General features: G+C 39.9%; 1 protein-coding gene across 1 annotated transcript in view; it reads left to right on the top strand.

Annotated features, from left to right (window-relative positions):
• dcc (DCC netrin 1 receptor) overlaps positions 1-21,662 on the top strand; it is a 329,297-nt gene that overhangs the window by 191,131 nt on the left and 116,504 nt on the right. Inside the window, exons 8-11 of the mRNA XM_063465291.1 lie at positions 5,021-5,303; positions 19,516-19,670; positions 20,367-20,515; positions 20,635-20,773. Of these exons, the coding sequence (XP_063321361.1) occupies positions 5,021-5,303; positions 19,516-19,670; positions 20,367-20,515; positions 20,635-20,773 (726 nt within the window). The remainder of the gene's footprint in view (positions 1-5,020; positions 5,304-19,515; positions 19,671-20,366; positions 20,516-20,634; positions 20,774-21,662) is intronic.

The following is a 21,662-nucleotide window of genomic DNA, read 5'->3' as shown; positions in this document are numbered from 1 at the left end:
TTTTTCCTGTCTTGGAGGCAGACACTGTAGGACAGGAAAATATGCTTTTCACTTCTAATGGTATACTTTGAGCACATATTATTTTCTTTTCAGTATTTAACTAACTGAAATTAGTGCAGAGTGGAAAAACAGTTGATAGTTGATGGATATACATAGTTTATGTGTATGTATAAGCACCTACAGCATGCCTTGAAAAAGGTCCAGAACATTGTTAAAAACTGAGCTATAGTAAAGTCACTTATCCATGCACAGATTCTGGTGTAGCCACTTAAAAATTGCTATTCTGAGCACCGTTTGAATATGTTTGCTTTTCATTATTTTTTATAGATACAGATAGATAGAAGACTGAATACAAAACAACCTGACTTCATAGTGTGATGGATTCCACAAGGTGGAAGTTTTATCCATGTTGTGGTCATCAAAAAACATCTTTTCTTCACACTAATTCTCCATATATCCTACTCTACTGCCTCTCAAGACACTGGGTTTGAGTCGAGGAATAGTGGAGGCCACTGAAATCTACAAATAATGTCCTGTTGGTGAGACAAGTTTGAGACTTTAAGTTTCTTTTTGACATGATGCATTATAATTAGAAGATGGTAAATTATGGGACCCAAATGGTCACCAACAATACTCAAATGGACTTTGGAATTCAAACCATAATTGGTTGTCAATAAGGGGCCAAAAGTGTGTACAAACAACTTTCGCAGCACTGTCCATGCCCATGATTTCATGCTGCTCACGCCAAATTCTGAGGCTACCATCTGTATCTATGTATTCCCAGTTTTTGGTGAGCTTGTACACACTGCAGATTAAAAATTGTTTTCTTGGATGAAAAGTGAAGTGGAACCTTGAGCCTGCTGGCTTCAAGAAAACTTTTGTATTCTACTGGTCATTACAGTTGTGCATATCTGAGATACCCTAACCTTTCTGTCAACTCCGGTGAGTCTAGGTATTCACCTTGCATGAATAAGCAGGTCTAAAGGTCAACCTGATAAATTGCTTTTTAATAAATAACACCATGTCCACAACCTTGGACTCAGGTTTGATGTCAAATAATTGTTGCTGTCAAAATGGTTTGCCTGAAAGTATCATTATTGCGCAGGGTGGCTATTTTTGTCTAAGAATTATATAGAGACCTTGAACTTCCTATAAAGTTACGGCATTGACTTTGGGACTCTCAATGACATGAGTTTAAACCTTACAGGCGGTCACCTCGTTATCCATTGAACTGGCCTTGTGACATAGAGCAATTGTCCTTTATTTTATTGCCTATCACAGCTGTCATTGGAGATTTTACCGAGATACATTAAAAGTATGAAGGGAGTTGGGAAAGTGAGGATGGAGCTGTTCAGAAAGTGTGCCTGAAACCTTCATAGTGACAAGTAGAAACAGCAGCAATTATTTGACTGAATAAATCCGCAGAGGCACAGCAATATTCTGTGGTTGGTCAATTTGAATGTTAATCATAAGTACAGGTAGGCAGCCTGGAACAAATGGAGTGGTCTTCATGCTGACAGGTGAAAGTCTGAAGAGAAGAGATTAAACTGCTTCACTGCACTTGTCTAAGAGATTTAAGAAAATGACTAAAAATGAATGTTCCAGAACATGCCGTTCATTTTATTTGTATTTTTTAAAAACTTTACTTTTTGCTCAAAAAAGAAAACTTAGACATAATACAGAATATTTAAACATCTCAAATGAGTTTCAGATAATACTGAATACTGTCAGTGACCAAGAATCTGAACAAGTAGATAGTAAAATGTGAGTAACCTGCACATCCAGAGGAGAGCAGTCATTCTTGATTTCATTCTCATCTTCATTTGCTTTTCTTATAATCTACCCAGTAACATATTTTCATACTGATCTGAGCATTTCATACTTGTACCACACAGAGCAAGAGTTACTGGTTTCTATTTCCATACCTCTCGAGATTGGATGTGTAGTAGATTTGTGGTTTAAAGATTTGCCACGATCGATAAGGAGGAGATATTATTAATACAGGTGGAAATAACACTCATGGCATCTTTTTGAAGGGTGTCAGGTTGAATGATTGGTTTCTTTGTTCCCTGATTGCCAAGACTGAGAAGAACAATTTAATAAAAACAAAAATGACAAATTTCCATTGCCTAGGGCTAGACTTGAGGTCTTCGTTAGCAATGACATAGACCTCAGAGGTTTAAGAAGTACCCAGCTGCCAGTCAAAATGCTACAGACGTACAGACTTTGAAAAATGAACTGAATCTTAAGAAACATCTACATGGCATTAGCAGCTGTCCCACCTTTGCTTTGATTATATTCATACAGTATAAAAGGTAGATTTCTGCTACAGTCAAGCAGTAGTTCTAATAGAAGGGTCAACATGAACAGTCAGCATGAACTCTTTGGTAGTGGTACATGAATCAGTGTTATGGCCAAGAGTAAATCATTTGGAAAGAAAGCACGAGTCTGAAATGAAAGCTGCTATTACAGTGGGATGCAAAAGTTTGGGCAACATTGTTAATAGTCATTATTTCCCTGTATAAATCGTTGGTTGTTACAATAAAAATTGTCAGTTAAATTTATCATATAGGAGACACACACAGTGATATTTGAGAAAAGAAATGAAGTTTATTGGATTTACAGAAAGTGTGCAATAATTGTTTAAATAAAATCAGGCAGGTGCATAAATTTGGGCACTGTTGCCATTTTATTGATTCCAAAACCTTTAGAACTAATTATTGGAACTCAAATTGGCTTGGTAAGCTCAGTGACCCCTGACCTACATACACAGGTGAATCCAATAATGAGAAAGAGTATTTAAGGGGGTCAATTGTAAGTTTCTCTCCTCTTTTAATTTTCTCTGAAGAGTAGCAACATGGGGGTCTCAAAACAACTCTCAAATGACCTGAAGACAAAGATTGTTCACCATCATGGTTTAGGGGAAGGATACAGAAAGCTGTCTCAGAGATTTAAGCTGTCTGTTTCCAAAGTTAGGAACATATTGAGAAAATGGAAGACCACAGGCTCAGTTAGGTTAAGGCTCGAAGTGGCTGACCAAGAAAAATCTCGGATAGACAGAAGCGACGAATGGTGAGAACAGTCAGAGTCAACCCACAGACCAGCCCCAAAGACCTACAACATCATCTTGCAGCAGATGGAGTCACTGTGCATCGTTCAACCATTCGGCGCACTTTACACAAGGAGATGCTGTATGTGAGAGTGATGCAGAGGAAGCCTTTTCTCCGCCCACAGCACAAACAGAGCCGCTTGAGGTATGCTAAAGCACATTTGGACAAGCCAGCTTCATTCCGGAATAAGGTGCTGTGGACTGATGAAGCTAAAATTGAGCTATTTGGGCATAACAAGGGGCGTTATGCATGGAAGAAAAAGAACACAGGACTCCAAGAAAAACACCTGCTACCTACAGTAAAACATGGTGGTGGTTCCATCATGCTGTGGGGCTGTGTGGCCAGTGCAGGGACTGGGAATCTTGTCAAAGTTGAGGGACACATGGATTCCACTCAGTATCAGCAGATTCTGGAGACCAATGTCCAGGAATCGGTGACAAAGCTGAAGCTGCGCCGGGGCTGGATCTTTCAACAAGACAACGACCCGAAACACTGCTCAAAATCCACTAAGGCATTCATGCAGAGGAGCAAGTACAACGTTCTGGAATGGCCATCTCAGTCCCCAGACCTGAATATTATTGAAAATCTGTGGTGTGAGTTAAAGAGAGCTGTCCATGCTCAGAAGCCATCAAACCTGAATGAACCAGAGATGTTTTGTAAAGTGGAATGGTCCAAAATACCTTCAGCCACAATCCAGACTCTCATTGGAACCTACAGGAAGCATTTAGAGGCTGTAATTTCTGCAAAAGGCGGATCTACTAAATATCGATTTCATTTCTTTTTTTGTGGTGCCCAAATTTATGCACCTGCCTGATTTTGTTTAAACAATTATTGCACACTTTCTGTAAATCCAATAAACTTCATTTCACTTCTCAAATATCACTGTGTGTGTCTCCTATATAATATATTTAACTGACATTTTTTATTGTAACAACCAACGATTTATACAGGAAAATAATGACTATTAACAAGGTTGCCCAAACTTTTGCATCCCACTGTATCTTTTTAGTTAGGGAGCATCATCAACTGCATTTAGGAGTTACATAGTACAAAAATCTTTGCTTTTTTAAAAAGAGCTAAAATTTGAATTTTAACGCTATTCAAGCTATTGTCTCTCTTGATGATGCCTATGTACCATTTAGACATGTTTTAGACCTATACTTAAATTGCTTAGTCAGTTAGTAAATGGTTAAAATTAGGTGGAGTTTAAGTCTTTGTATTAGCCCTGGTGCTAGATTTGCTCAGCTGGTGGGTTAGTGTGCTGTTAATAGCCACTGCATTATTAGCTGTATCTTTCCTGGCCATTTAGGCATATGAAACAAAGAGCCTCAAAAACACTGTAGGTGCTGAGATAAGTAAAAGTCGTGTCAGAAAAATGTACATTTTTTCAGTGTGTTTTGTTTCCTTGCAGTAATTTGGAGTATTTTGGAAAACTGGGTAAACACATTCATAACAATTCAGATTTGTTTTCATCTTCTGAGAACTGAACTGAACATTGTGAGAAGAGTAGGAACTTTAAAGCATCATTTTCACATAAAATTAATATACCATGTGTGTTTTAATGTCATGGCATTAAAACAGTGTTAACATTCAGATGACTGATATCTGTTTGATATCTGATTGATAACTAAGCTCTTCAGATGCTCTGCTGCTTTTTCTTCTTGGCTGTGATCTTCTTTACCACTCTTCTTCCTTCTTTTCTTCCTTCTTGTCTCTTCCACGTCTTTTCCGTTCCTTATCTGGTCATCTCATCTGTCCTTTGCTCTTTTTGTTGTTTTTTTTTCTTTGCTCTGTCTCCTTTGCTCGCCTCCCGCACCTCCCCTCCACCTCCCCCCCGTCGTCCCCCATCCTTTTCCCTGCTTCTCCTTTCCTTTGCTTTCCCCCCCCTTCCCTGGATGAACTGTTAACAGAGCCCACGCCCACTCAGAATAGACCTTCCTTCACACCTCCTCCTCTTCCCCGCCCTTCTCCTGCTCCTCCTGCTCCTTCTGGCACCCCTTTGACTTACTCCTCCTCCTCTGATCCCCCACCAGTGTCCCCCAGCCCAGGCGTTGCCCTCCCCTCTGCCCCCCGCGACCTGGTCCCTGTCCTAGTGTCCAGCCGATTTGTCCGACTCAGCTGGCGCCCCCCAGAGGAGACCGGAGGAGCTGTTCAAACCTACGGTGTTTATTACTCCCAGGATGGAATCGATAGGTAAGATAAGCCTGATTTTCTTTTTTCTTTCATTCTTTCTTTCTAAAAAATGTGTCTTTGTTTGCTCTGACACGGTCGGTGAATCTGCATTATTGCTGTAGTTAAAAGCACAACAGATAAACTGGCCGTATGCATGCGCAGGACTGCTTTGAAGTGAAGCACTGGAAATTTTTTTTTTAATCTTTACCCCGTTATGGAATAGAATAATATAGTCCTTTAGTGTCCTTGTGCATGTACAACAAAATTGTAGAAATGTAGGACCTATTGTTTCACTTCATCCAGAGGGAAGTGATAATGTAACAATGATTAAAAAAAATAACAAATAAGCAGCTTTTTAAAGTTGTGTTTAAATGTTTGTCACATAAGTGCCACCCCCTGGGGATAAACAATTAAGCCAGTGGGAGGTTGGCCATTAGAGGGCCTTGGTGAGTAAATTCCCATAGACAACCATGTTAAAATGGCCAAATTTACAGAAGAAAATGTTGAGAGAAAAGGTTCAAAGTCTGGAACAAAAAAATATTTTCAATAATTTTGGGTTTCTTTCCCCTTTAAAACAACTGTAGTGGGTATTTTTTTTGTAACTCTGGATACTTTGGATATGGTAAGTTACTGCACTTGTCTCAGAATGTAGTTGTGGTTAGTGATCCCTTGAGTGTGTTTGTGCCTCTTGTAGCATTTTTAATTGGATCTCTGACAAGTATCTTGTGCTGTGCCACTAATTGTAGTAACAGACTGTATTACCGTATTTTTCGGACCATAAGGCGCACGGGATTATAAGACGCACTGTTGACAAACGGGTCTGTTTTCATACATAAGGCACTCCGGATTATAAAGCACGTTAAACAAAACAAAACAGCCAGATAAGTCAAACTTTACTCAACTCATTCCTCTTGCTTCCTCTACTTACGTACCATTGATTCATTAATGTTGAATTCTCTGGTAGCTGCTCTATAAACACTGGAACAACAGTATATGTTGTTCCAGTGTTTTTCTAATTTTTGCTATGTAACTTTGCACTGTCCACTTTCTGCTGTAACAAAACAAATTTCCCATGTGTGGGATTAATAAAGTTTATCTTATTTTACATTAATGACTAACCTCATACTGTGGCTGGATTATCTCAGTTGTTCTCCCCTACTGAAGTTTGGTCCGTTTACAGCAATTTTCCATGCGATTGCATTTGTCAAAAAAAACATCGGGAACATTTATCAAGTGGAAAAAAGTTAACGTTCATTCTCCAGGTTCACTGTGTTATGCTTTGGTATGCTAACGTAGCTGTGTCGCTAGCGATCACTAGCACAGCATTATATACCATCTAGCCTAACCTAACTTCAGTAACCCTACAAACGTCACTATTGTGTAGTTTTCTGTCTTCATTCATGTTGGAAGTGATAGCAGAGCTGTACGTTTTATTTTTTTCCAGCAGTCTCTCAGTCAGAACATGATATATCATGCTTAGGTAACTAGCGAAACCAACGAGCTAACTTCCTGCTAACTTTCTGCTAACTTCTAATTCCATTAAATTTAATAAATTCTGTTTTCATGGATGCCTGGATGTTAAACTTAATTGTTACACCTAGTAAAGCAGCAACACTGATCATTTTATTAAAGATGAAAGAATTTACACAGTGTTCGTTTGGGACCTGATGCGGACGGAGTTTTGGACCCAGATTACTATGAGCTGCGAGGCTCCTGACTACAGTAGCCATAACGCTCAGACAATCCATCAAGCGGTGCGCAGTGTTGCCAACTCCTCAGTAAGGAAAATCGCTATTGGTTGTCCTAAAAGTCGCTAGAAGTCGCTAAATGACGTCATCACCTAATTTGCATAATTGGTCATGCTAATATAATTGTAACCTATGTTGTTGGAGAGAGAAATAACATCGTGGAAGAGACATAAAGTGAGTAAAAAACGTCCTAAATGCATTTAGAGTTTATTTAGAACTACAAATTAAATTTCTTTTAGCAATTATTGTTTTTTTTAATGTCACAATTCCAACCCTGCTCCTTTACCCGGGCTTGGACCGGCAAAAGTGACCCGAAATAGGCACTCTGGTGGAGTTACTTTGTGTGTGTGTGTTTATAAGTAGTTTTAAACCTTGTGATCCACAAAACAGCATAAGAGTAAAAGAGTAAAAGAAGAACTGACTGCGTTACAGCACCCGCTGCTTGTTGAGAGTAAAAGCGATACGCGCTTTCACGTCTTTTTTTTTAGGGGGTCTGAAAACTCGCTAAATATAGCGACAAAGTCGCTAAGTTGGCAACACTGGCGGTGCGGCTTCGTAGCTTAGCAAAGTCCTACTAAAACATTTTTTGACAGATTTTTGAGCGCAGTGTACCACATAAAATCGGTTCGAGGTCAGTAAACACAGCCAGAATTCATAGATAAGGCGCACCAGATTATAAGGTGCACTGCAGATTTTTGAGAAAATTAAAGGATTTTAAGTGCACCTTATAGTGCGGAAAATACGGTAATTGTAAACTTCTACGAAGGCTGCCAACAGCACTTAAACCTGGTCCTAACTAAGCCTGGTCATTTTTTATCAGTGCTCATGTAAATGAATTGTGATGACTGTAATAGGGTAGAAGCAGCTAGGGAGAATCAATAGCAATTTAATCAATGTTCACATAGGAAAATAAGAAAATCAACAGCTATACAGACACTATGAGAAAACAATAAAATCAACTGATTAATTGTTCTAATTACAGAAACCTTCAATCATAAAGTGAAAAAACATCTGTCAAGCAAAGCTAATATTATAATATGTATTATCTCCTATCTCTCACACAACCATAAGCTCTCATTCAGCTCCTCCTGCTGAAAGACACCCAACTTTGGCTTTATAGTTACAAGCTCTATAGACACAGACACGATTTTTCCTTTGATCCTGCACCTAACTAGACGTAAGATTTGGGGTTTGGGTGATAGTAGCAAGAAAAACAAGGTGGAAATCCTTGACGCAATTACCCAGATCCCAAAGTTTTTCCTAGAATATTTTACTTATTGTTATTTAAACAAAAGGAGAATTTTAAAAAGAGCAGCATGAGAGATGAACCCCTTTCTGATTATTTCTTTGAAAATGGATTAACTGGATAACCATTAAAGTATACATTTTAATTCTTTATTTGCATATATATATGTTTAAAAAAATCTTCATTTGCAAAGTTACAAGAGCCATAAATGCTCAGTTGAGGTGGGGAAAGGATGTAATCACAGTATTGTAAGATGGTGAAAAATATCTCCTCGCCTAAAGAACAGTCAAGGTGATCCAGGATTGAAGAAAGGGAATCACTGCCTAAGCAAAAAAAATTTGGTGATCCCATATGTGACAGAAAAGCTGAGATGTGCTTTTTTAAAACACTGAACATTTCTGTGGCTTTCAAACCCCAAAACGCACAACGCCAAAAATTGTAATATATGTAATATAATGGGTAAAAGAGTGCAAATTTTAACCACCATATAATGCTGTGATTGCAGGCAACCTCCAACTCTCTATGAATAGTACTCATAACCACTAATCACTGGTCATGACAGTTTGCATTAGGGCTGTTCGATATAGCAATATATATCGGATGACGATATGAAAACGTCTATCGTTTCATATTACCCTATCATTTGTTTCGTGGTGTCGCAAAATAAATTGTTTACTGCAATATTTTTTCATTGTCTTGATGGTTCGGTTATGAAAAGTCTGACATGGACTAAAATTATGCAGGAAACCGATCCCCACCTCAGACTCAAACACGGCAAACCTCTTCTACCACCTACGCAAGAGTCACGTAAAAGAGTATGGAGAGAGTTTATGGATGAGAAGCAAAAAAAGAGACATCAGGTGCTCAAAATAAACCTTAGACTCATGCTTTTCCCGCAGCACACCGTGTAATAAATACTGACAAAGAAAATGGCACAAACTTATATCTAAAAATATTCAGTTTCATGCATCGGTCAAAACACTCGACTCCAGGTACACAACGGCAAGCTGAAAATACTTCACGCAACTCGAGTTTCCCGAGATTCACAGAATTTACAGAAAGTGTAAAATTTTTGTGATATATATCGTTGTCAGGATGATAAATGTCTTATATCGGGATATGAGATTTTGGTCATATCGGATAGCCCTAGTTTGCATATTAATAATCGTGAAACGTAGCACATGGCTATAGTTAGTCAGTGGTGCTAGTTTCAGTCATTGTCCATCTGTATTGTTTATGAGGTTGGGGAAACCTCAGAGTAAGACTGCAGAAATATCTTGGATGAGTAACAAAACGTTTCTCAAACTAAAAATATTACATCCAGATAAACAGAACTAACTGTCTGGGAATAAGAGCAAATTCCCTGATCAAGCAGATGCCATCCAGTAAACATGTCTTTGAATACTCAAACAAAGCATCTAACTACTGTGTACTTATATCCCATTATGGTGTACCTTTTGGTAAGATGCCATGTCATTACAAAGTAATTGTCAAGACATTTCACACAAATCCTGAAGTCATGCCTTGTGGCTCCAAATGAACTATCTGCAGATTGGTAGAGCTGTGTGGGCACATCCTCTGGCAACCATAAATATCTGTATAAAGTCTCTACATTATCCAATAAGAAGTGGATGAGGTATTTTCACCTGGAACAAACTGGCCAGCAGTGACATTGTTTTACAGAGACTTGCTGCTTACTTGGCTGAAAAAGATAGACGAACTCAAGTTGTTGACTCAAAGGCATCTGCAACCAAGATCCTGATTTAGCAGTTGTTAGCTTATAAAGGGATAAAAGTCTGATGGTACAGAGTTTTATACTAACAGTGTGTAAAAGACAACGGTGCATTTCTTAGATCACGGCTCTGGTGCACACAGCAGCTCAAAGCACTGAGTAGAAAAAGCTCTGGGTGACACATTGGTGACTCCCCTGCTGGTGTTAAATGGTTACCTCTGACAGTCGGGGCTCCAGCTGAAGGCTTTCACATCCAGGCTTTTAAGCTTTGTTACCTCAGAGACAATCTAGGCCTGCAGTGCTCTGGGCCTCTGAACGGTAGGCTGGACAAAAGAGCCACTGAAGTTTGTGTCATGAAACGATTCGATAGAGAGATTCTGTCAGTCCTAATGACTTACAGAAGGAATAGAGGCAGAGGTTTTGTCAGTTCTAATGACTTTGAGAAAAATGCCGAGATGGGTTTTGTCAGTGCTAATAACTTGCAGAAAATGAGAGGGGAGGGAGACTGAGAGAGAAAACAATGAAAGATTACAAAAGAAGGGGAATTGGCTGGGGGGAAGGGTGAGGATGACTTTTTTTTGTCAGCTGTAATGACTTCCTGGAAATATATTGACAGCAAAATAGAGAAATATCTGGGCAGATCAAGAAAGAAAATGGAAAAAGAAAGAAGGCAGAAGGATGAAAAGATGTTTTGAGGTAGACATCCGTACGAGTCATCACACCTCTTTCCAGAGCAGGTCATACTGATTACTGTTATTTTCAGGATATGTTAGGGTTCTCATAATTACCATCATTTTACATGCCAATGATACCTACTCCTTTCTCTTTTCTTTCTCTCTTAATGTTCCCCAGCAATAGCCATTATTTTGGACTCAATTAGCAACAAAATTAGAACACATGTCCTTATACGTAGATGTTGTGAGACCAATCCGGTCGTTAGTCTAACGTCACTAGCCGTGTCTGGGCCTAAACTCCGCTGCAGGTCCATATATCAAATGATCACTGTGGCATTACTGAGAGTTGAAAAACTGTCTAAAGTCTTTCATCTTTAATAAAATGATCAGCGTTCTGCTCTACCAGGTGTAACAATTGAGTTTAACATCCAGGCATCCATGAAAACGGAATTTATGACATTTAACGGAGTTAGAAGTTAGCAGGAAGTTAGCTCGCTAGCTTCCATCTAAATACAATATAGCATGTCCTGACTGCGGGGTTTTGGAAACAAATTAAAACGTACAGCTCTGCTATCACTTCCAACATAAAAGAAGACAGAAAACTAAACAGCAGTGAACTGCAGCGTTTGTAGGGTTACTGAAGTTTGGCTAGCTGGTATATAATGATGTGCTACGTGACCGCTAGCGACACAGCTATGTTAGCAAAATATATACAAGCTAACTTTTTTTCCACTCGATAAAAGTTAACGTGAGGGTTCTCAGTGGTCAGGAACAAATGCAATCGCATAGCAGGATGCTGTAAACGGACCAAACTTCAGTCAGGAGAACAACTGAGATAATCCATCCACAATACGAGGTTAGTCATTCATATACTGCTGCATGGGCTGTGCTGTAGTTACATCGTAAGGTTTTAAAAACTGGGCTTAAATAAATGATTAGCGGTAATAAAAGCCGAGGGAGGTCAACAGTGATCACTGACTGTTTTTAGGAGCTTTTTGAGATTAAATAGAAGAAAATACAAAACATTAAACATGTTAACAACACAAAAGCCATATTAAACGCAGACTACTTTAGGCCCGGAAGTAGGATTCGTCACGTAATCACTTAACGACCGGATAAGATGCACAGTTAAATATAGCCTAAAGCCTTTGACAGGAACTACTATAGGTTTCACTTCAGTTAACCCACATGACAGGTATTGAAACTTGTTTATTGTTAGTCATTATTAGTCTCTGGTTCTCTTCCACAGTGTGTCGTTTGCCCTGTATCCCTCCCCTCAACCCCAACCAGCCACGCCAGATGGCTTCCAATACCTGAGCCTAGTTCTGCTTGAAGTTTCTTCCTGTTAAAAGGGAGTTTTTCCTTCCCACTGTTGCCCAGTACAGGGGGTCATTTGATAGTCTGGGTTTCTCTCTAATACTGTGGGTCTTTATCTTACAATATAAAGCTCCTTGGGTCAAAGTAGTGGATCAACTCATATAAAGATGTCTCTACATCGTTTACTACCTGCTTGTTGAAGTAGCAAAATGGACAAATAATACGAAAGAGTTTGAGTTGAGAGTTGAGATGATATAAATCTGATCTTCAAGTTGCAGTAGATGTAAATCCCTTTGACACATTTCTGGTATTTAATTGTACCAAGATAAGTACTAATACAAGACCTGACAAAAAGGGGTATTGGGATATCCCTTGGTATATTGGCATTGTTAAAATGTCTTAATGCAATGAAGGACTGTCATTTATATTGTTGGGTTTAGTAGCTATTGCCATAACTCTGATTAATACTACACTTAAATAAGGAGATAGCATTTGGAGAAAATAGCATGTATTGTGACATTTAGACATAAATCTTTGGCTGCTGGACTACAGTGAGGAATGACATTATTGTGCAGAATCCCAAATGAAGGTAGGCAAACGGCTCTGTCTCAACGTTGGTAGTGGTAGCAGAGCGGAGACAGCAAATGGCCCATAGAGACTTTGGATGAGATGTCCCGGCTCACAAGGAGGGCTGCACATTAGATGGCTGGAAGGGCAGAGTGAGATATCACAGGAAACCTAGATGAACAAGAGCAGGTTGGCAGAGAACGCAGGCAGATAGATTATTGTACAAGAGTAGTGACATTGAACTTTTGAATGATGTGATTTTGACAGCATGGGGAAACTGAAGTGACTGAAAATTACGCATATAACCAAGAGAAATGGAAACCACATATGAACAACTATTTCCATTTGATCTGAATAGGTCTTTTTGCTGTATACCCACACTATCTCACTGATAGTCTCAAAATAAGGAAGGAAATTCCTCCAATTACATTTGGAAAAGGCCCATCTGTTAACTAAGTTTTATACAGTACTACCAATACTTTGCAAAGCTGCCGTCAAATCAAATACATAGTGTCTCTGTGTCTGAATAATGAAGCCTGTTCAAAAGTGCCTTAAGACGGGATTCTTTTTAATGGTCAACACTGGGTGAGTCCTCTGGCTGCAAAAAGAAGTTACATTGTTTAGTCTCTGTTGTCTATGAGAAAATGAGCCTGTTTCACACTTCATGAATGCTTCAGTAAAGCATTTCATATTAGGTTTAAGGTCTCAGTTGTTTACTTCAGGTCTTATTTAATGCAAAATTATGTTCATTTATAAAACATCAGCATGGTGACGAGCGAAATGATCAGTTTGAGGCACAGACTCTGTCTATGGAAGCTTTTGTTGTTGTTTATACGCTGATCAAAAATTCCTCACTACTTAATCAGTGTATAGCATCAAGTCAGTTAAACTGCTGAATTATTGATCTGGTCAGTTATATAGTGGATGGGTTGTTAATCAGTTACAGCTGCTTTGGTGTTATTAAAATTAACAACAGGTGCACTAGAGGGATAGCAATGCCTCAACCACCAAAGTAGGAATGGTTTTGCTGGCGGAGGCCACTGACATTTTTCCCTTTTCATTTTTTATGACTGTTTTTTTCACTAGCTTTGTGTTGGCTATGGTCTAGGGCATGAGGTGATACCTGGAGCCTATGTTGCACTGGTAGTCTCCTCCAGGATTGCACATCAATATGTGCCAGTGACAGAAGGTTGGCTGTGCCTCCCAGCACAGTCTCCAGAGTATGGGGGACATTCAAGGAGATAAACAGTTACCCTAGGAGAGCTGGACAGGGCCATAGAAGGTCCTTAATCTATCAGCAGGACCAGTATCTGCTCCTTTATGCAAGGAGGAACTGGATGAGCACTGCCAGAGCTACAAAATGACCTCCAGCAGGCCACTGCTGTGAATGTCTCCAACCAGTCAATCAGAAACTGACTTCATGACGGTGACCCAAGGGCCTGACATCCTCTAGTGCAGTGTTTCCCAACCTTTTGGAGCCACAGCGCATATTTCACATTAGAAAAATCACACCACCAAACAAAAGTGTTACAAAAAGCATATTGATCATTTTTCCCCACGCACCAGGTGTAGCGGAATTGGCTCGGTTTGTCCGCAGTATACCTTTTTTGTTTTCTTTTGACCACTACTCATGCTGGGGCCTTCATCTGGGTCAAAATTTTCTCCGGGACCCAGGTCAGACTGACTACTTTCTCTTTTCAAATATTTATCTATTGCTATTACACACTGCGTAGTCTCACAGCATGACTATTATGTAATTTCTTCTTCGTCTTCTTCTCTTTTACTGGCAGTTGTCAACCCATTTAATTAGAGCAAGTAATTGTACTGCCCTTTAGTGGAAGAGAATGTAATTGTTCTGCCCGTTACTCATGCAGGGTACTAAACAGGTGGAACCAGATAATCTTCCATGGCACACCGTTTGGAAAACACTGCTCTAGTAGGCCCGATTGGCATTTAGAATACCAGTATTGTCACATCCACCACTGGCACCATGTGCTTTTCACAGATGAGAGCAGTTTCACCCTGAGCACATGTGACAGACATGAAAGGGTCTGGAGAAACAGTCGAGAAGATGTAATGCTGCCTGTAACATCGTTCAGCATGACTGGTTTGGTGGTGGGTCAGTGAGAATCTGGGAAGGCATATCTGTGAGGGACAGAGCTCTACATGCAACAACACCCTGACAGTCAGGTATCAGGATGAAATCCTTGGACACATTGTCAGACCCTAACCTGGTGCAGTGGGTCCTGGGTTCCTCCTGGGTTACAACAATGTCTGGCCTCATTGGACAAGAGGACCCAGGCAGATCGTCGAGGACGAAAGAAATTATGCCACCGACTCGCCCCCCCACCCTCACCTGACCTAAATCCAATGGAACACCTCTGGGACATTATGTTTCAGTCCATTTGATGCCTCCAGGTTGCACCTCAAACTGTGCAGTCTGAGTTCAATGGTGTCTTGGTCGAGATCTGAGAGGAGATTTCCGGGACACCATCTATCATTTCATTAGGACCTCCCTTGTCAATCATTCATATGAGCACATGGAGCCCATTTAAACTACTGAGCACCATTTTCAGTTGTTGCAAGGAAATGTTGGCAAAATGAACTAGCCTGCTGCATGGTGATGTTTTCAAAATCTTCTTTTAACATTAGCAGTATATTTTCTAATTACATGCATTAATGTGTGTCATTTAGAGTTTAATGTGAAGCTTTTGAATGCTGTAATTGTAGGTACATTGAAGCTGCAAATGCAGTTTGTAATGTTAAAGGAGTAAACCAAATGCTCAGAGTGAAAATGTGCCAGCAGTATGGGACAATAGGCGGTAAAATTAATAATGCTATTTATAAATTTAGAAAGCCTGTTTAATGCAGGTGGGGTTTTAGTGCCATGGTGGAATTTAGTCTCACTTGAGAGCGATGTTGTTGCTGCTAAACTGCAGCTATATTGCGACCCCAAGGCTGATGAGATTAGGGTGGAGCAGAAAGTCTGGAGGGTAAGGAAAGGGAGAGATAAAAACAGAAAGAGGTGAGATCCTTAGAGAGCGGGAAAAAATGACTAAGAAAGGCCAGCGAGATGAGAAGGACTCAGTAAAGATGTAAGCAGAGGAAGAACTATTTTTTTCTCTCTCCGTGGGTTATTCCTGTTCGAGCCGACTTACTGCCCTCACACGGTGGCCTTTTCAAGGCCAAACAGAGTTCACTCTGTATCCAGCCTGCTGGTTACCTCCACATCCAGCTTCGTGTCTCTGCCTTTTTACTCGGCAGCCTTGAAAAAAAAAACATGGATTTATATACCCCGAGAACTCCACTCACCTTTTGTGTTTTCTTTAACCTTTGTGTGTCACTGCTGCTGCCGGTGATAGCGCTTGATTTGGTGCTCTGTCAGTGTGTCAGATTGCCATGTAATTTACCGTGTACATCTGTGGTCTGCAGATGATAAATTCTGATAACCTCTTGACAAACTGCCCCCCCCCCCAAAAAAAATCACCTAAGGTCCTCGTTCAGAATGGCTGATATACTGCACATGGTGTAAGTTGTTTATTGAACAATTGTGGGAAGCTTAAAGAGGATAAGCGCAGCAAATGCTACATCCGTTTTAATCATAGTATGAGCAGGCCGCTTTGTCATTGAACCTGCCACATGCAACAATCTTCTCTCAGTGGCAGTGTGTGGAATTACATGAAGATCTTGGTAAATGAACCTTTAGAATGGAATTCTCAAGTAAAACCCAAATCTGGTGTAGTTAACCACATGATGACCCTAAACACAACCCTGAGCAATCTGAATAAATAATAATAATGGATTGCATTTATATAGCACTTTTTGAGACCCTCAAAGCGCTTTACAATTCCACTATTCATTCACTCACTGGTGGAGGCAAGCTACAGTTGTAGCCACAGCTGCCCTGGGGCAGACTGACAGAAGCAAGGCTGCCATATCACGCCATCGGCCCCTCTGGCCAACACCAGTAGGTGAAGTGTCTTGCCCAAGGACACAACGACCGAGACTGTCCGAGCCAGGGCTCGAACCGGCAACCTTCCGATTATAAGACAAACTGCCAACTCTTGAGCCACGATTGCCCATCAGTTATATCAATATATAATTGATGTTTTTAATATATTGTCCTCAAAAGAAATGACAGTCAGTGAGCAAAGACAAAAACATTCTGACAAACTTTAAAGGTAGTAATATGTCCATTTTACCCTTTAGGGTTAGGGTTCATCCTTATCAAAAAGCAGTAAAGGCTCAACAACCAATTAAAAAACAACCCTTAAAAACTTAATGTCTTTAGAACACCAGTTAAATCGTTACACTCTGTCCAATTCACTTTACTCAAATAGCAAAACTATAGCTGTGGTGGAAAGTTAAAGGTAGGTGGTGGTTTGGTTTAGGAGGCTTATTGCTTTCCCCCATGCAGATTCTCCCAATTGCATTCATCATCAAGGTTGCTCATTTAGGCCTCACATTTCATTTAGGACAGTTTCTTTAGTCAAAATGTCAAAAATCCCATTGTAATACACGTGATTAGCCTCAATCTTGCCTCTGCCACATGCCCTTTAACAATAAAAGCTGAAGTGATATGAACAAAGCCACACTAGCAAGTAACTGAAACTCAATTAAAAACAAAGAGTCAAAATGAAAACTATTTAGAAAATTCAACTATAATAACAAAATACTGCTTTTCTGTCAGATGTTGCTGATAAGGTGTCCTTATGAGTCAGTACCTGGACCCCGGGCTGTAAAACAAAAAGGTGGTTGAAAGGGGTTAGTTTTTCACATGATTGCTGTTGCTGAACCCATATTAGCCAACGGCAGTACAAGAAGTAAATGAAATCAAGTAACAGTAACATATTTTTATAACTTACCAGGAAGTCCTATTTTTTGTCGTCTGTCTACGTATAAATGAAGTTGACTCATACAGCTCCAGCCACTGCCATTAAAATGGAGACCCCCATTTTTGATTATCAGCCAGAAGACTGAGATTTATGTACCATTTGTTTGTCTGTGGTTTTTCTTTTCTTTTCCATTTGCTGGTTAGATTTAAGCCCTAAACACTGCCTGTAGTTGTCTAACATGTTAGGTTTAACAACAATAACATGACACATTGGTTTAATCCACATTTAAATGTGAGTCTAGTGCCGTTTTTAACAGAGTTTATATGTGACAAGCAGGGAATGAGACACGTTTGTGTCAGGCTTGCACAACAAACAAAAGAAGAAATGTGTTCTCACCTTTTGAACTGATTGGTCCGTGCTTTTGTAATGAGAAGTGTGAAACAGCTAAGTGTTCTTTTCCTGTAATTTTAAAATGCAGCCGAAATGCTTCCAAATGAACATATTATATCTGTTTTTTTAAATCTGCACACACACGGTGTTTGTAGGAGTTATAAAGAACTACTTCTTAGAGAACAGACACATTTTACTTGTGACTGCTCTGCATTTTGTACATATTGAGACAAATTTAAATCCTCTCTAGTATTTAAAAGACTAAGCTGCAGGATAGACAGTTTTCTAAACTACAGGTTTTATCCAGCTGCTGTAAAGGAAAAAAGGGAAGGCTGGCATTATAGGTCAAGTTCAACTTGTCACCGTATGTAGCTGTTGACACCACGCTATGTCCAGTGGAATAAAAACTTACAAGTCACCACAAAGTCACTGTTATAAATTTGCAGGAGTGACTGGAGTGGAATATGATGGAAATTGCCACAGAGAAAAGAAAAAACATATAATAGAGGCTGGAAAACTGCTTTTAACTTTGTGAGGTGGGTGTAAGACAATTCTCTGGGAGGTTTTACTCAATCATTTGCAGTGTTTCACTGGGGAAAACATGATGTAAAACAGTATTGGAAATGGGTAGCTCAGGAATAGACAATTTGACTGATTGTTGCATCCCGGCTGAAACTTAAAGCTAAAAGCAACTGAAACTGTGCCTCAGTGTTTTTTAATTTAGGGAAGTAGCAAAGATTTTGGGCCTGGAAAAGGACTTTACAAGTGGATTGTTTGCCATTAAATATGTCCCTCTAAAAGCAACAAGCTGACACTTTACGGTGTCTTACGTTAAGGTAGGCTAACAGAGCCCTGTTGCAAATCTACAGTTAACAGACATAAAGTTCATTTGTATTTGTCCCACAACTCTAAGCTATGACTGCGAGAGTCTTTCTTTATGTTAAACCTTCTTGAAATGAGCTGAACAGACATGCACATTGAACTAATGATGAGCTTGTAATTGCACTGAATTCATTACTGCTTATTTAAAACCTTTCACACCATCCCCGGCTACAGTAATTTATTTACAGTACATATCTGAGCAGTTCCCATTTCCCTTCTGTCTGAATTAAGGATGAGTTACAAAGTTCTTTTGTGCTTCTCAGTGGTGAAGTCAAGATTTGGCATGCAGTGAACATCAGTGCAGGGATGTTTTATCTGTTTTCATCAAAAGGAAGCAAAATCCTGCCAACATAAAGTTTCCTTTTATGTTTTATCTCCAGGAATATTTTCAGTATTCTTTATAAAAAATGCAACAGCATGTTTTCCTTACAGTGAACTGAAGCCTCAGTGTGTGTGTGTGTGTGTTTGATGTTACTGTGGAAACATGCTAATCATCGCATCTGGGTTCGTCTCATCTGTGGTCTGGCGATTAGTTGAGAACTGCGAGGCTGCAGAGGTGCTGTAATCTGAGGATTAGCAGCAGACAGTGAGGGATTACACAGATTGCAGCTGATTACAGCAGCGATTATCTGTGCTGTTACAAAGTGGAGATGGACTCTCTTTTTGGAAGGATTACCTCCCAGTTTAAGTCTATTTAAATAAAACCCTAAATAAAAAAAAAGGATGTAGTTGTTACATGTTATTACAATTACTTTCAGGAAAAGACAGTTGGTTCTTTTTCTTTTCTTTTCTTGTTTTTCCTGTAATTAGCAGTTAATCCGTGGTGCTTTTTTCCATGTCAGGGAGAGGTCAGTGAACGTGTCAGAGCCGGAGTCTCTGGAGCTGACAGTTTCCAACCTGAAGCCGGAGGAGAGCTACAGCTTCAGAGTTGTCGCTTATAACGATGTTGGGCCAGGAGAGAGCTCCGCCCCCCTCAAGATCACCACAAAACCTGACCGTAAGACACAAACACTCCATCACACACAAACACACACCCTCAGTCATCTGTATAAAACTTCTTTTTCTTTTTGCACATTATTTCATATTTTGGGTCAGACTACAGTTGAGCTCAGTGAGGCAGACTGTCAAGATCAACATCAAGCTATGGAGTTCTCTGTTAGCCAATAGCAGAAGGAGAAAATAGGTAGAAAGACCCAGACTTGCTGTGATGCATGGATGGATCCATGGCTGTTGTTGGTTCCTTACACCTCCTTTCTCGTGATCTCACTCAGGTGGAAAACAAGGAATGTCTGGCCCAGATGTGGCCCACATTTGGCCTTGAATAATGTCCAAGTTATATAGGCCAGATGTTACTATAGCAGGCTCACTCAGTGGGTTGTCTAAGCTATTGTAAATCTAAATGTCAAATCATTAAAAATGCATCTGATTTTCGGTCAGTATATTATCTTTTTTTTTCTTAAGACATTAAACCTGTCTATGCTTAAATTTAGTGATACAGGAGTGAAATAGGCCTTTATTTGTGTTATAAATTCAATGTCTAAAAATAGTTGGATTCTGATGACACTATATTTCTTCCATAGCTAGCTATCCTCTTGACTCTCATGAAAATCAGATCATTCTGTCCCTGCAGTAAAGGTAACACATGTCTAAAAGTAGCAGCACTGGTAACAGAAGTGTTTGTGTGTGCCTTCAGTCCAAGTTCCCAGCAAGGTGGACTCTCTCCGAGCGTTGGCTCTTTCTCCAACCTCCGTTCAGGTTAGCTGGGAGCCACCCAGCTTTCCAAACGGCCCCATCCTGGGCTACAGGCTGCTGTGGACCGAGAGCCCGTCGGGCAAGGAGCAGGTGAGCTCTATCACCAATGGAGTATGATGCTTTAGATAGTCTGAGTCATTGTTTTGGAGTTCATTTGACCTTATTCGGTTGTTTGTTGAATGTAATCAATACTCTGTGTTTGTGTTCAGAGTGTGGAGGTGAATGGACAAAACTACAAGATGGAGGGACTCAACAAGTTCACAGAGTACACAGTTCGAGTTTTGGGCATCAATCGCTATGGACCAGGGACTGCCTCAGATGCCGTCAGTGTCACCACCCAATCAGATGGTGAGCTGTGTCTTAACATTTCCTCATTTATTCAATGTGTAAAATCACATGTATCAGGAAATGAAACATGACATGACCATGTTATAACAGAAGGAAAGTCACAGGGGCTTTTTCTCTGTCACTGAAATTCCACTGGTCTTCAGTATCCCATTATCCACTCTTTCATCTTCTTTTCTCAGTTTTGATAGTAACCTTAACATCCACTCACTCACCAGTGAACAGCACTTGTGTTGTATGAATCCCATTTGGGTACGCAAAGAGGTAAAACGTCTTTATAAAGGAGTAGATATAGTTCTGTGCACATCTTGTCCACTATTCCCACAGTAGTCTTCAGGAAAACCTCTCCAGAATTCTCCAGGCCTTTTGTTCCATTATCTGGAAAAAAAATATACCAAACTATTTCATAATGATCTGGGCTCTGGGAAGGCCAATATATGATGGATAGTGTCCCATTATATGTGTTTCTGTCTAGGGTAACAGATCATTGTCATGCTGAAAAATGAAGCCATTACCAATCAGATACTTTTACCCTGGTTTTGCATGGGGGATCAAAATCTGATGGTACTTTTCTGCATTCATAATTTAATACATTTTGATAAGATCTGCAAACCCACTGGATGGAAGGCATCCCCAAACCGTGACAGAGCCTCCACTGTGTTTTACAGGTTGTAAGAATGGCTTCTTGGCAGCCACCCATTCAGTGAAACTTTTTCAGATTTCAGATAAATCTCTGATCTTTTTTTTCCTATTTCTTAAGGACATCACTTTCAGATCCTGTTCATCTGGTGTAGATAGTTTTTAAGGCCTGCAACTTTTTCCTTTGCTCTTTACTCATCTCATTGCCTCAGATTTTGTAAGGATGCAGTGCACAGCATGCTGAAATATGCCA

The sequence above is a fragment of the Pelmatolapia mariae genome, linkage group LG20 (assembly GCF_036321145.2).
Source record: "Pelmatolapia mariae isolate MD_Pm_ZW linkage group LG20, Pm_UMD_F_2, whole genome shotgun sequence".
NCBI lineage: Eukaryota > Metazoa > Chordata > Actinopteri > Cichliformes > Cichlidae > Pelmatolapia > Pelmatolapia mariae.
This window is presented reverse-complemented; position numbering and strand designations above follow the sequence as displayed.